The 12791-nt window shown below is 40.4% G+C and overlaps 2 protein-coding genes across 5 annotated transcripts in view; one reads left to right on the top strand and one right to left on the bottom strand.

Annotated features, from left to right (window-relative positions):
- Positions 1–2405: 2405 nt before the first annotated feature.
- On the top strand, positions 2406–3906 carry LOC100700115 (endonuclease domain-containing 1 protein). Its single transcript, XM_003450452.5, has 2 exons — positions 2406–2765; positions 2976–3906. Exons 1-2 carry the CDS (start codon positions 2469–2471, stop codon positions 3582–3584), a joined length of 906 nt encoding a protein of 301 aa, XP_003450500.1. The 5' UTR covers positions 2406–2468; the 3' UTR covers positions 3585–3906.
- Positions 3907–7889: 3983 nt separating this feature from the next.
- nlgn2b (neuroligin 2b) overlaps positions 7890–12791 on the bottom strand; it is a 65048-nt gene continuing 60146 nt past the window's right edge. For all 4 annotated transcript variants that reach the window (XM_025910911.1, XM_003450485.5, XM_005471938.4 and 1 more), the window contains exon 9: positions 7890–12742. In XM_025910911.1, coding sequence (XP_025766696.1) covers positions 11812–12742 — 931 coding nt within the window. In that variant the 3' untranslated portion in view covers positions 7890–11811. The remainder of the gene's footprint in view (positions 12743–12791) is intronic.

Genomic DNA, 12791 nt, shown 5'->3' with positions numbered 1-12791 from the left:
GTATTTAAAAGTGTGTCACACATTGAATTGCTTTAATTTACTGCATTATATATTTATTCATCAATAATAAGCCATCAACAAACACTTAATTTGTAATTAAGCCATGCACATTCTTCCTGTATTCTGACCACATGTTTATTGCCAGTCTGAGCATCATTGAAACAGCGTGATGCTTTATGTTTGTAAAGAACTTTGTATGAAAAGTACTCTTGCCCTCTTTCATCCGCCCCAAGAGACACACAGACATGCAGTCAGGCAGGCGGAAGGATGCCTGCTGGCTGAGTTCTAGCACTGTTTCAAAAGCTTTTTTCTTTTTCTTTTTTTAACAGTATCATTTTTGACTGATAAGATTCGCTGTTAAATGGGTTTCTCTGCTGAGCTAGAGCCTTGTTCAAAATTCACAATCTGATAACACACAGTTTCATCACACCGACCATTTTTCTATGAAGGGAACCAGACCGGTACTTTGGAGTGTCTGTTTCCCTCGAAGAGCAGCAGAGGGCAGCGGAGCCGGGACTACGCACTTGGTCTGGATTTATAATTTTAATTGGTAAAAATGCTGACAGCTGAAAAATGTCCGTTCACATAACTGCATCATCAGCCCCGGCTACATAAGTTATGATTGTCATAACTCAAGATTAGATCAGAGAGGCAAGCTGGTCCCTCGATGAATAACAACACTCAGTCACTCAAATTGACTTATTAGGGCAGTGAAGGATTGTTGCTCCGGCTAATCTGACAGTTTCCATTTGCATAACACCGACTTTGGCAGAGGGCAGTATGGACAGCTCCACAAACTCCCGTCGCTGATATGTAGCTCATTTTATTTGCTTTATTTGCTTTATGTGTGGTTCCCATCACTTCATATTGGACATACCCCAAAAGCCTAAGTGTGTTCATTTGAACTGATTTTAATGAGAAAAAAAAGATTCAGTACACTTGTCTATATTTAAAATATGAATATGAATGAACATTTTCCATGAATTGCTCTTTTTGTATGCTTTTGTATAGCTATAACAGAATCCATCACCATCTAGCTCCTTGGAGTGGTATTTTGAGATGATTCAAACTGTCATAAAAAAGGCAGCTTACAGTAAATGTCAAAGCTTTTAGACGCCTCAGCTGCACATCCATAACTTGCTTTTCACACACTTTCCAATTCTTTCCATCTGCAAAAGGTGGGTACAGGTAACCCTGAATCAAATGTTAATCTTCATCCTAGCATGGTTAATTAAAGCAAACAACCTCTGACAGGACACGTGGACGGTGGCTTGATATGTTTATGAGGTGGAAAACAGGCTCAAGTGAGATTGACAAGAAGGAGAGCCTGTCATCAAATACTGGCTGACAACGAGTTGGATGAAGAGAAATATACAGTAAAAAATAAAGAATATTCAATATAGGTTCAAAAGCTGTTATTATAAGTGAGAGGACAAAGAGAAAAAAAAAGTTTGGAAAGAGGATGTCGTCTTCAGATGGATTACTCGCTCTGTACACAGTGAGCTGCCAAAATAAGTGCCGAAGCCATTTTGGCAGAACACTGAGCCATTTGCTAAGAAATACTTGCACTGTACTGCAAGGGAAGTTTCTTGAGTTGCTATGAAGTACTTTTGCTTCAGTGTCCTCGCAAAACTTACATTTAGAATTTTTTATTCTTGGCTATATGTATTAAAAACAATTGAATTTCAACTGGACAACTGCATCATTGGTACCAAAGTTATAAACACTCGATTATCCATGTCTAAATCATTATGCTCTAGTTTAACTATTGTGTTCAGCTATACAGGAGGATGACATAGTTACCAAGTGTCACTATGTAGCTAAATTTCCATCCTTTATCATGCCTCTGGCTTATCCATGCTTCACGGTAAGTAGTACTTTACTGCGAAACGTGTATACGTAGTGCCTTTTTCTGTACTGTGAGCCTTTTGTTCATCACCAACACAGATTAGATGGATTTGCATTTTAGGATTCCTCCAGTAGCATCTTCCTGAATACATTCCAGTGTCCTGTGTTTCATTATTGTTCAGCAGACCTCGGGCTTATGCGAGAGTGAATACCAATTACAGTTTTTTTTGTAAAAAAAAAAAAAGTCATTGTGACATCCTAGCTATCCTCTTTGAATTTATTTGATTATGCCATCAGTATAATATTGGCCTCTGTCTCAAAAATCAAGCCACGACCTCATTAGGAACATTAAAAAAGTTTTGATAGTTAGCTTAAAAGTCAATGTAGCTGATGCACTTAACCCAACCACAACAGGTCCATAAGCTTTAAACACTGTATGTTTGAGCTATACTGCAGCAAACCTGCATATCAATGCCACCGTCCATTTGGGAGGCCTGTCTTTGGCGCACACACTTCCTGCTTTGCCTATCTGCTGTGTGACATTTAAATCCTAACCGTACACCCTACGCTGTCATAGTTGCAGAGGGCACGGTGCGAGACATTGAAGAGACACGTTGACCATGGAGATCCTGCAGCTGCCTTTAGTTTGTGCTCTTATAATCAGTAGTCTCACATCAGCAACAGTTGTTCAAGATTTTAATCATGTGGAGAGATGCAAGGACTCCCTCTATATGGGGACTCCGCCGCGGGGTTTTGTCGACACCAAACTGAAGAAGATCTGCCAGCGATATGCTGACAAACCCCGGTATGTGACCTTGTACGATCCTTCTAAGAGGATCCCAGTTTACTCAGCTTATACCTTCAAGAAAACTGAGGGAGACAGACGTGTGGACTACCCTTGGATGTACGAGCCACAGGTTAGTCTTTCAAAAAGACTTTTTTTTCATTCATTAAGCCTTGAATTTTAACCATTGCCTAATGAGATATTCCACACTTGTTAAAAAAAGAGGCTTTCAAGGAAGCCAAAATTGGAAAGAAAAAGCCTTGCACGAAGAACTTTTGTTGGGTATCTTGTGCTATTTCTTGGCATGTTAAAGACTGCTTTAAGTTTTATTTCATGTCTCCAGCTGGCAGAGCTCGATGGCAATGGGAACATGTTGCCCTTCCCAACTGGCTACCTGCACATGAAGTTTGAGGACAGCCAGGCAGTGCTGGATGACTACTCTGATGTGGTTCTTTATGAAAGAGGTCACCTGAACCCGGACCAGCATCAGTCCAGTCCACACGACCGCGCTGCCACTTATACACTGACCAACGTGGTCCCAGAGATACGAGAGTTTAACATCGGGCCTTGGCGAGAGTACGAGGAGCGGATCCGGGTGCGCCTTAACAACTTCTGCCGTGGCACTGCCTACATTGTGACCGGAGTGACCACCAGGGGCAACATGATCCGTCGCAACAATCAGAACCGCGTGGCCATCCCCGAAGACGTGTGGTCTGCTTACTGTTGCACCGAGTATGACCGCAACGCACCCCACGACGTTCGCGTTCTCTTCCCGTCCCATGGAGCCCTAGCCAAAAACGCCAAAGAGGGCAACAGCATCCACGAGATGACAGTCCTGGAGCTCGAAATGTTTCTGAGAAATAACATCGAAGTCGACACCAACCTTCAGATCTTCTACGACAACTGTGTCTCTCCCTCACCCCTTCCTCTTTATCTGCAGCACACCATCTGAATGCTATCTCAGCTACATCCTCTGTGTGCATATGGGTTTATGTAGCCTAACAGTAGCCATTAACAATAATAAAAACAATGATAGCAGAAGTAAGGTAATTCAAATTTTGTCCTGCAAGATATTATCTAGGAAAGGAGTCCATATCAGAAAAAAATGAAATGAAATGTTCTTCATTCAATAAAAATGTTCTGAGTGATGGTTTTCAGGCTTTAGAAGAGGACTACTCTATTTAGAAAAGGATTGCAATACTGTTATGTAATCTTGTGTGGAAGGCTATGGGAATTGGCTCATTTAATAAATTGTCCTAATCTAATACCCCAAACTGAGTTTGTGTTGCTTTTGTGCAAAATACTAATCTTTGAACCCCACTTTCAAAAGTATATGGACACATTTGCGTAAAAGGTTTTCAATAAGGCTGTCATTAATTTTGGCATTAATCCAGATGCAGATACATGAACTTTTCAAAAAGGATTCTTTACCCAAACCCGAACACTGAACACTGCATGTCATATCCAACTGCAATAAAAACAACTGGAATACATGATTTTGACGTTCTCGAGAAATATAACAACAATATCTGGTCCTGGACAGCCTCGTAGATCGCGGCACTCATTCATGGTGTAGAGGGAATTTTTCAGCTTTTGTAGAGGCATTCATTATCAGACTGCTCTTGTTTTAAAAGTGACAACAAAAAGAATCAGAAATGTACTTTTAGACATAAAGGCTCCTCTTACAATACAGCAGCTGTCCACTGGAGTCATTTATTTGAAATTCTTGTAAAATGCCAAAGTAAGGGTGTTGTAGATCAGAAATAGCCTCCCCGTGGTATGTTCTGGAGCAAGTTTCATTGTCTGTCCAGATATAAAAACTGGATTTGACTTTTATGGCTGTCTGTTGGGTTTTAGTGTCTTTAATCAGTTAGTAAAAATAAAAGACTTTTGAATATATATGTTTTTTAAAAACCCACATTTGTTGTAAAGTTCTCAAATTGAAAACCAGAACTATAACAATCTAAATTTGACCATTCTGACAACATTCAAAAAACAAGGCAATGCTCTGTCTTTGTGTTGGTAAAGATATCCTTGTACAACATGCTCTTTAAAAAAAAGTTTTGATGTGTTCTCTATAATTTCTAGCTCAATGCTGCCATCTAGTGTAGAGAAAAAAAACTTGTCTGTGATCAGAAAACTGGATCCAAGAGAGTATATTCATGTTTAGTAAACCTGGTAAATATATTGTATACCAATCTGAGTTCTCAGGCTTTTCCTTATGGAATTCCTATGTATTGATCCAAAACCATTGAACACAGAAACCTGTACACAGCTACAGGAAGCATTATGCGCAACAATGATCTGTCCTTTTTGTTTGTCCACTGTAAAGATTTCTAGGTATGTCACCTACAGTGCCAAACGTGGAACTCGAAAACAGATGATCAGTTGATTGGAGTATAAATCTGACAGGGGAGATGTAAAAATAGAAGCAACAAGTTCTTAAAGCATTTACTGACCGCTGATACCAAAATAATATACCTTTGGCAAAGGAGGTTTTATTGTCACATAAGGACTTGAATGAATGGAAAGCGTTCTGCTAGCTTTATCCAACAAAAGCAGTGCATTAGTCTAGTATATTTGCTGTAATAACAATTTATTGTGTACTAGCAGCTGAATAAACAGATGAGAGGGCAGTTCCTAGCATGAAACCCTCACTGCCAAGTTATGCCAGGCTTTGAAATTAGAATTATTTGGATGTGAATGAACGGAACCACAATCAGAGCTCAGTTTGTGTTCATTCCTGTTTATTTAACATAATGATGAGTAGCCTTATACTTTTAAGAAGAAGGTTTCATCAGCTATTGATGGTGTGGTGAGATTGGAAGCATTACTGCAAAAATGAACCAGAGTTTTTTTTTTTTTTTTTCAAATGGCGGACTACCAGTATGACATTTCCACGAGGATCCGAATATTACACAGAGCCATATCTCTGCTTGATGAGCATTCTGCAAAACCAAGCCAGTGAAAGGCAATGGTTTTTACACCATGTGTGCTGGATAAGCATTGGTTTATCTACCAGAATGCACAGAATTAACTGGAGCTCTAATTTTGTTGCATGTGTGGCACGGCTAAGGAGTGTCGTGGCAGAGCTAAAACATGTCAAAGAATTGTGTTTTATTTTTTGACTCGGGTACTATGCTGCCACACACTCTAATCTATCATAATGAAAATCTTCTTTGCAACTAAGAAGTAATATGATGGCTATGATATTCTCATCATCATTATGTTTGAATAAAGCAGAAATCAGGGTAAATGAAATCAAGTAGAGGCTGTGTGATGTAGTTGGGGAATGAGAAATGAGCAGAGCAGGGAGGGAGGGACTGAAGGTTGATTTTAAGGTATATGAAGAATAAAGAGTCCATAAAGTTGGAGACACTCCATTCTATGTCCCCAAGGGAGGGGAAAAAGCACATTACCCTCTGAGGTGAAGTTTGAATCAAGGCATATTGAAGTGCCTCTAGGCACTTATTGGGGCAGTTATTTTGAAGCACAATTTAAATGAAAAGTGCTACTACCATTTCAATTCTTCTGCAGATTTCAATTCAGAATTCTATGAGTGCAACATCTCTCTCCTGCAATACCCCTGGCCAAGATCACTAACACTACAGTGTAGAAAGAGGACATCAGCATCATCAGGTGCAGTGGAAAACAGGACTGTCATCAGTATGTGTCACAAATGACTCACTGGAGAGGCAGCTGAATGACACCGAGGACAGTCACACCACAGAACTGGCCACCCTGCAAGTACAAAAACACGAGACAGGGCAACAGACTTGTGTCTGAACTCTTTAAATAAAATACTTATGTAACCTTGAAACACCCTAAAGAAAATAAGTAGTAGTTTCTTGGTACCAGAAACAGAAAGGAAACAATGAAACACTCTGAAAAATATAGCTAAAAGAAGACGTAAAATGCTAGGTGATAACAGATGAAAAACTAGCCGTACGCTAAACCTGATACAGGGTCACAAATGGTAATGTATATGTCCAATATAGATATATCATAATACAAATAGAATAAGAAAATAAAGCTTTGCATAGCCACTTTGATAAGTTTAAAGAATATAATCAAAATGTTGGACTGGAAAAAGTGAGAAGGCAAAAGATGATGTTTTTAAAGCACATTCCTTACATTCACATTCATCTTAGATGTAGCTTTCTTACCAAACATACATCTGTTTTCTCCTGATTGAGTCCATTAAAGATAAAATTATATTTATCCACCCTGGTCCTGTAGGCAGTTCTTAAAACCTACAAATGACTGCAGGACCCAGGTGAAGTTCTATAGGGCATGTTTGACCTGTTCCATTTTATTGTTCTAGTGGGACTATACCTACCTTTAAAAACACCTGCAACTAACTCTGTAATTTTTTTCTTTATTTGTTTTTCTTGCCTTCTTAACCCCTTTTTGAAGTTTTACATTAGTCAGATTCTTTCCATTGTCAAATTCTTTCAGCAGGAGTTCTGCATGTTAGCAAACATTAAGTACTCTAAGCTAGAAACTGAGCTAGCTAGCATGAAACTAAGATAGCTTACTAAATAACTACTAGCTAAATAGCATTGTTTTTGTTTTGTTTTTTACCAGACCAGAGGTTCTTGGCAGTGACCAAATCTGAAATCCAGGAATTCATTTTTACTCACTCTAACCATAGATGATCTAAAACATGGACGAAACTTTGAAGTTGAATTTCAAAATATGAAGGCAAAGTGGAAGTGCTTTAAATCCGCATTTTATCTGAAGGTCAGCAGGTGGCTGTGGTTGCAAAAAAAGCTTCTGGTCCTTTCTATCTTGACTACTATAAAAACTTTCCGGGCAAGTTTATTGGCTCTTTCATTCATTTTGGGTCATACCGAATTAAAAACAAACAAACACAATTGCTCATGATCTACTAATTTGTAAATCATAAACTGGAAGCCAATGAGAATGCAGATTTACAGTTACACCTGCCTGTCCTTGCCACATCCAATTATTTTTACAACAGTGGAAACAATAGCAGAAATGCTTCTCTCCAGGCTTCAAAATGGACTTCGGAAACTTCACATCAGTAACTACCATCTTTTATACACTAAGGCTAAAATGACGCCATCTTTTGTCTTTCTGTAAATTAAAATTTTCCTGCTAACGCCATACTTAAATACTAGGAAGCCAAGTTGTGTTCACATGCTGCAGAATTCCTCTGCCACCTACTGGCCAAACCACAAACACCGTTTTAGCAGTACAAACCCAGCCATGTCATAAAAGTGATGGCACAGCATTTGTTTAAGAATGTCTTTTAATGTTTTCCAGTTCAGATACACAACATACAGTGTGTAATAGCCTCTATTTGAAATAGAAATATTAACTTTAATTCTTTCAACCCCTTCTGGTCATTATGCTCTCTCACAGTCTCTTGAGCCTCAAGCAGGTTTTACTGAATCAAATGAAACAGACAAACAGGTGCAAGCCTTCACTTTACCTTTCCGGCATTAAATCTTATATAAGAAGAAGAAGATATTTGGATCAGTGTAATACTTTCTCCCTTTACCTTAAGCCAACATCAAAACTGTAGTGTAAACATGTAAACTTGGTGAGTGTGCTTCCGTTATCTGTTGGCTCGTCCAAATCCCTCATTTCCAAAAAAGAAGGAAAAAAGAAAGAAGGAAAGAAAAACACACATTTTGTTATGCTGTGGCTAACTTAAACTCACTAACAAACAGCTGGATCAATAATCCCCAAAACTCAATGTGCAGACAAGATTGCAAAAAGGTAGCAAAACAACCACCGTGGTTACTAGAGTCTGAAATTAGACTAAAAGAATACAAAGGATTTCACAACTTCCCAATTACAGGTTATACTGTATGACAATGCCCAAGACAATGTGAGACACTAACAAGTAAATTCAACAGTATCACAAAGAAAAAAAGAAAAAAAAATCTTTTTTTTCTATTTTTGAGCATATTTAAAGAACTAACATGTTGTTTTTTCCAAGCCTCATTTCACAAATCTTCTCAATTTCCTCTTTTTTCGTGTGTTCTCCACAACTGTTCTTTGGCTTTTCTTTTTTTTTTTTAACCAATGAAGGGATTCATTTCACTCAAAAGCTGCCTTCATGATTGATGGAATAGTGTCAGGCCTGTACGTCACATTTTAGGCAAGACTATTTTTATCACAATCTATGCGAACCTGAGCCGTAGACATTCCTTTTTCATGTTCACGCTGCCCTCAACCACGCTGTGCCCACACAACCTACTGGAACCTGACCTTGAGTTCAAGGAAACAAAGGAGAATCGAACATATTTGAAAACCATGTAAGTCACCGAAACTTGCACCTGCTGTCACAAAGAAAAGATCCGGCCAGTCAGTCAAACCAAACGACAAACATAATATTTACAAATTCCAGTTTTGTTCGCTTACACTTAAAAAAAATGTACAGTTTGTTTTTATGTGTTGTTGGGTTCTTTTTTTTCCTTTTTTTGTTTTTTTTTGGTTCTTTTTTTGTTGTTGTTGTTGTTGTTCTTTTGTCCTCGCAGCTTGCTCCAGTCCAGCGTGAGGGATGGCAGTCTGGCTCCAGAGTGTGGTTATCCTAAGCAGACGGGACATCACAAGGAAGGAGGGGGACAAGAGAGGAAGAGGACGGGGGATCCCGCTCACCTTGCGATCACGGTTTATGTTGTGTGAGTAATGTCTGTTAAACTGGGTTTTCAGAATATATCCTCTGCGCACTGACGGATCGTACTGTCGCTATTTTTGTCATCGGCACCGTGTTTGTCCAGCGTTTGTCCTAATGTCACCGTTTCTGTTTAGTTTGCTTTGTTTTTTTTGTTTTGTTTTTTTCCCCCTCCTCCTCATTGTCCAGAGTGTGACCCGTGTCCGTGTTGGATTGTGCGAAAGATGTGAAACGCGCATACAAGGCTCTCTCACCTTTTTTTTTTGACCATAAATACATCTCATCCTTTCTCCTGCCTTTTGCAAAAGCCAGAAACATGGGACAACAAAAGAGCAGACGGAAAAAAGATAACTGTCGGGCAGTCCTCAAACACTTTGAAGCAGGAGGTTAATGTCCAGTCACAGACAAAAACCTTATTTAGACTCTTTGTGTAAAGTAGTCATTTCTTTTTTTCCCTAACTTTAAAAAAAAGTGCTATCTTCAGGTTGATTGAGAGACAGTGACTGTGCAAGCTCGACATTGCAAAAGATAAAGAGAAACAGCAAAAAGCAAAAAAACAAAAAGGAAAAAAAAGGGGGGGGGGGGTTAAAAAGGCTTTCATCAGTCTTTCCTGTAGTTTTTGCAGCACAGCCTCGGTGTGTTAGGGAATGAAAAAAATAAAGAGGAAATATTTACTCTCTTTGTTATAATCATAGTTTTACACAATATTCATCTCTTAATACTTTAATACTTTCTGAAGTACCACAAAGTGCAGCTGATATTGAAACGGGATATTAAAAAGAAAAAAGAAAAGATTTTCAAAATAAAATGAATGGCAAATCATCAAAATGGCAAGCTAACTTCTAGAAAAAAACCCAGAAAAAAATCCAAACATGCAACAAATATCCCACACATTAAAGTTGTTAATAAAACTCCTTTAAAAAAAGAAAAAGAAAAGAAAAAGAGGATATATTGAATCTGATTTCCCTTTAAAGAAGAGACCAGCCACAGTGCAACATTGAGTGGAATAATAAAAAAAAAAAAAGTGTGTGGTTCAAAACTAAAGATGAAGGGGTTGGCACTTTTTTTATGGTAATTCCTTTTGTAAGATACAGTCAGGGTGGACCTCTCCAGGCGGTCCACTGGACGCCAGTAAAAGAGGAACTTTATCACAGTACTTGGCACCAAGAATGCTGGTAAAAACGAGATATCAGAATATCTTTTTTTTTTTTCATTCATATCCTTACAATTTATTAATAATACATCATTTACACTTGTGTTTTTGTATAAAAGACTCCAAAAGGAAAAAGAGAGTCTAGGAGTGATTGCGAGAAAGAGGAAAGGAATGGAGATGGATTATGTCGATGGTTTTAATAAAAAGAGCTACAAGGGCAGATGCAGAGCGAGAACAAGAGAAGCGGTTAAATGAGCTGAAGTGGAAACACAGACAAAAGAGATTGTGGGTATGAAGATAAATAATGTAATGGATGTGATTAGAGCGTGTGTGGCTGAAATGCAGCGACTTCTAATGGGCAGCCTGGATTCCAGGTTGCATCCCACAAAGTGAGTGGGATTCAGTAATTTCCTGTACCGCCCCACAGTTGAGGCCTCAATCTGGAAATGTTTTGAAAGCAGCAGTGGTGAGTATGCACTTTTGTTTTTGGTTGGGTTTTCTTTTTAAGCGTGAGCAACTTAATCTCCATGGGATGCTTAATGTTATTCAGTTAGCATCACAACCAAAGAAAAAAAGAAAAAACCCAAACAAACAAACCAGTAAATATATGTCTAATTAATAAAATCGCATTTTAAAATTAAAAAGTCATGATTCTCTATCCAGTGGATTCCACCCCATTTCCCTCCAGGCCCGTCAAATACATTTCACGCTAAACAATAATCCCCAAAAATCACAATGGAGGGACAGCTGTTGGGACAGAGTGCTAAACACAGGGTGCCAAATTTCACTTCCAGATTGGGCCTTTAAAGCTGCAATTTGTAAGTTTCAGGGAATCAGCGCTTCATGACAGGCAGCTTGTCGGGACATATGTTGCCTCAAACAAAGCTGCTCGCTACTGTTTTGTCTTTTTCGCTAAATGAGTGAAAATGAATATTTGCATTGGGCGTTAAACATAGTTTTTACACTGACACAACAACACATGCGCAAAACAATCGAGCTACCACAATACATGTCTGACTGATTGTTGATGAGCCTGAGAACCCTCTGCGAGAGCTACAAGCTTAAAGCTGCGTGTTTGGTGGCTCTCCAAAGCACCAGATGTTGAAAGCGCATTGACGGGGAAAAGCGGTATGCATCTAGTATGACGGTGTTTTGGCAAAGGACCTTTCTTAATCAAGTCCCCCCCACCTTGAGTTACGGTTACAGTTTAGAGGTATTTCACTGCTTCGTATCTTACAAACTGCAGCTTTAGTTGAGGGCTTAATGAGAAAAGAGAAAAGTAGAGTAAAGAAGAAGAGAAGGTGGAGTTTGGATGGAGCAGTTTGTGTGGTGCATCTCTGTAAGCCCAGAGTGGGGTAGCAGAGCTTGTGCCTGGTCCTATACACGGGTGGTGGAGTGTTGGTGTGGCAGGGCATTGTTGCTGTGGCTGGGGACGGGTGTAGTAGACGGGGCTGGGACAGGGGGATAAGTGTTGAAGGGGTGAAGGGGCTGCATGCTGCTAATGGTGCTGGGGATCATGGTAATGGTGTTAGCTGTCATCAGTGGCACATCTTCGGGCGCTCGCCGCAGGGCCAGCGTGTAGTCAGGTGGGCACACGGGAGGCCGCAGCGGTTCCAGGTCGCCGTGGACACCGCGGGACGGTAAGGGGGTCCCGTGCTCTAGCTCCACCCTCTGCTGTTTCATCTGCAGTGACATTAGCTCCTCCTCCTGACTCAGCGCTAGGTCGTTGTGCGGTGGGGCCCCTACGACTCCCATGCCAACACCCATGCCCATTGTCGTGCCGCGTTGCGGGGAGAGTCGGCGGTGGCGTCTTTGCATGAGTTCATGGCGCTTGTCCCGCTTATAGTAAAGTGCGGCAAAGGCCAGCACGTTCAAGAAAAGAAGCGAGGCGCCGACAGCTACCGTTACGCTCAGCTCGGTGGAGTAGTCCCTCGTCTCGCTGGGGAAGGGAGGATAGCGGGGCCTCTCTGAACTGTCAGGGTCAGGATCCGGTGGGTAGGTAGAGACCACAGGGTGCCGTGTTGAGCGAGTGCCAGAATGAGGGACCTTCCAGCGGCTGGTGCCTCCAGGTGGCAGACGGGTGGTGATGGAGTTAATGATTTCCTCGTGAAGGCTGTGGAGGTGCGGTACCAGCTCCAGCCAAAAAGCCACCTTGTTAGCGCGGTAGTTATCTCTGACACGGGGCTTCAGGCCAATATGCAAGTACTGCTTGTCCTTGGAGCTGAACTTGGTCCAGATGACCTCCTCAAATCGGTTAGGCTTAGTGTGGATGAACGTGGTGTCCTGAGGAACTGGTAGGTTAGGGTCTCTGTAAGACACAAGAGACAATTATTAGGCTATAAACCTAACCTTATCTT

The sequence above is a fragment of the Oreochromis niloticus genome, linkage group LG10 (genome assembly GCF_001858045.2).
Source record: "Oreochromis niloticus isolate F11D_XX linkage group LG10, O_niloticus_UMD_NMBU, whole genome shotgun sequence".
Lineage (NCBI taxonomy): Eukaryota > Metazoa > Chordata > Actinopteri > Cichliformes > Cichlidae > Oreochromis > Oreochromis niloticus.
The sequence above is the reverse complement of the archived record's forward strand: the minus strand, read 5'-3'. Positions and strand labels throughout refer to the sequence as shown.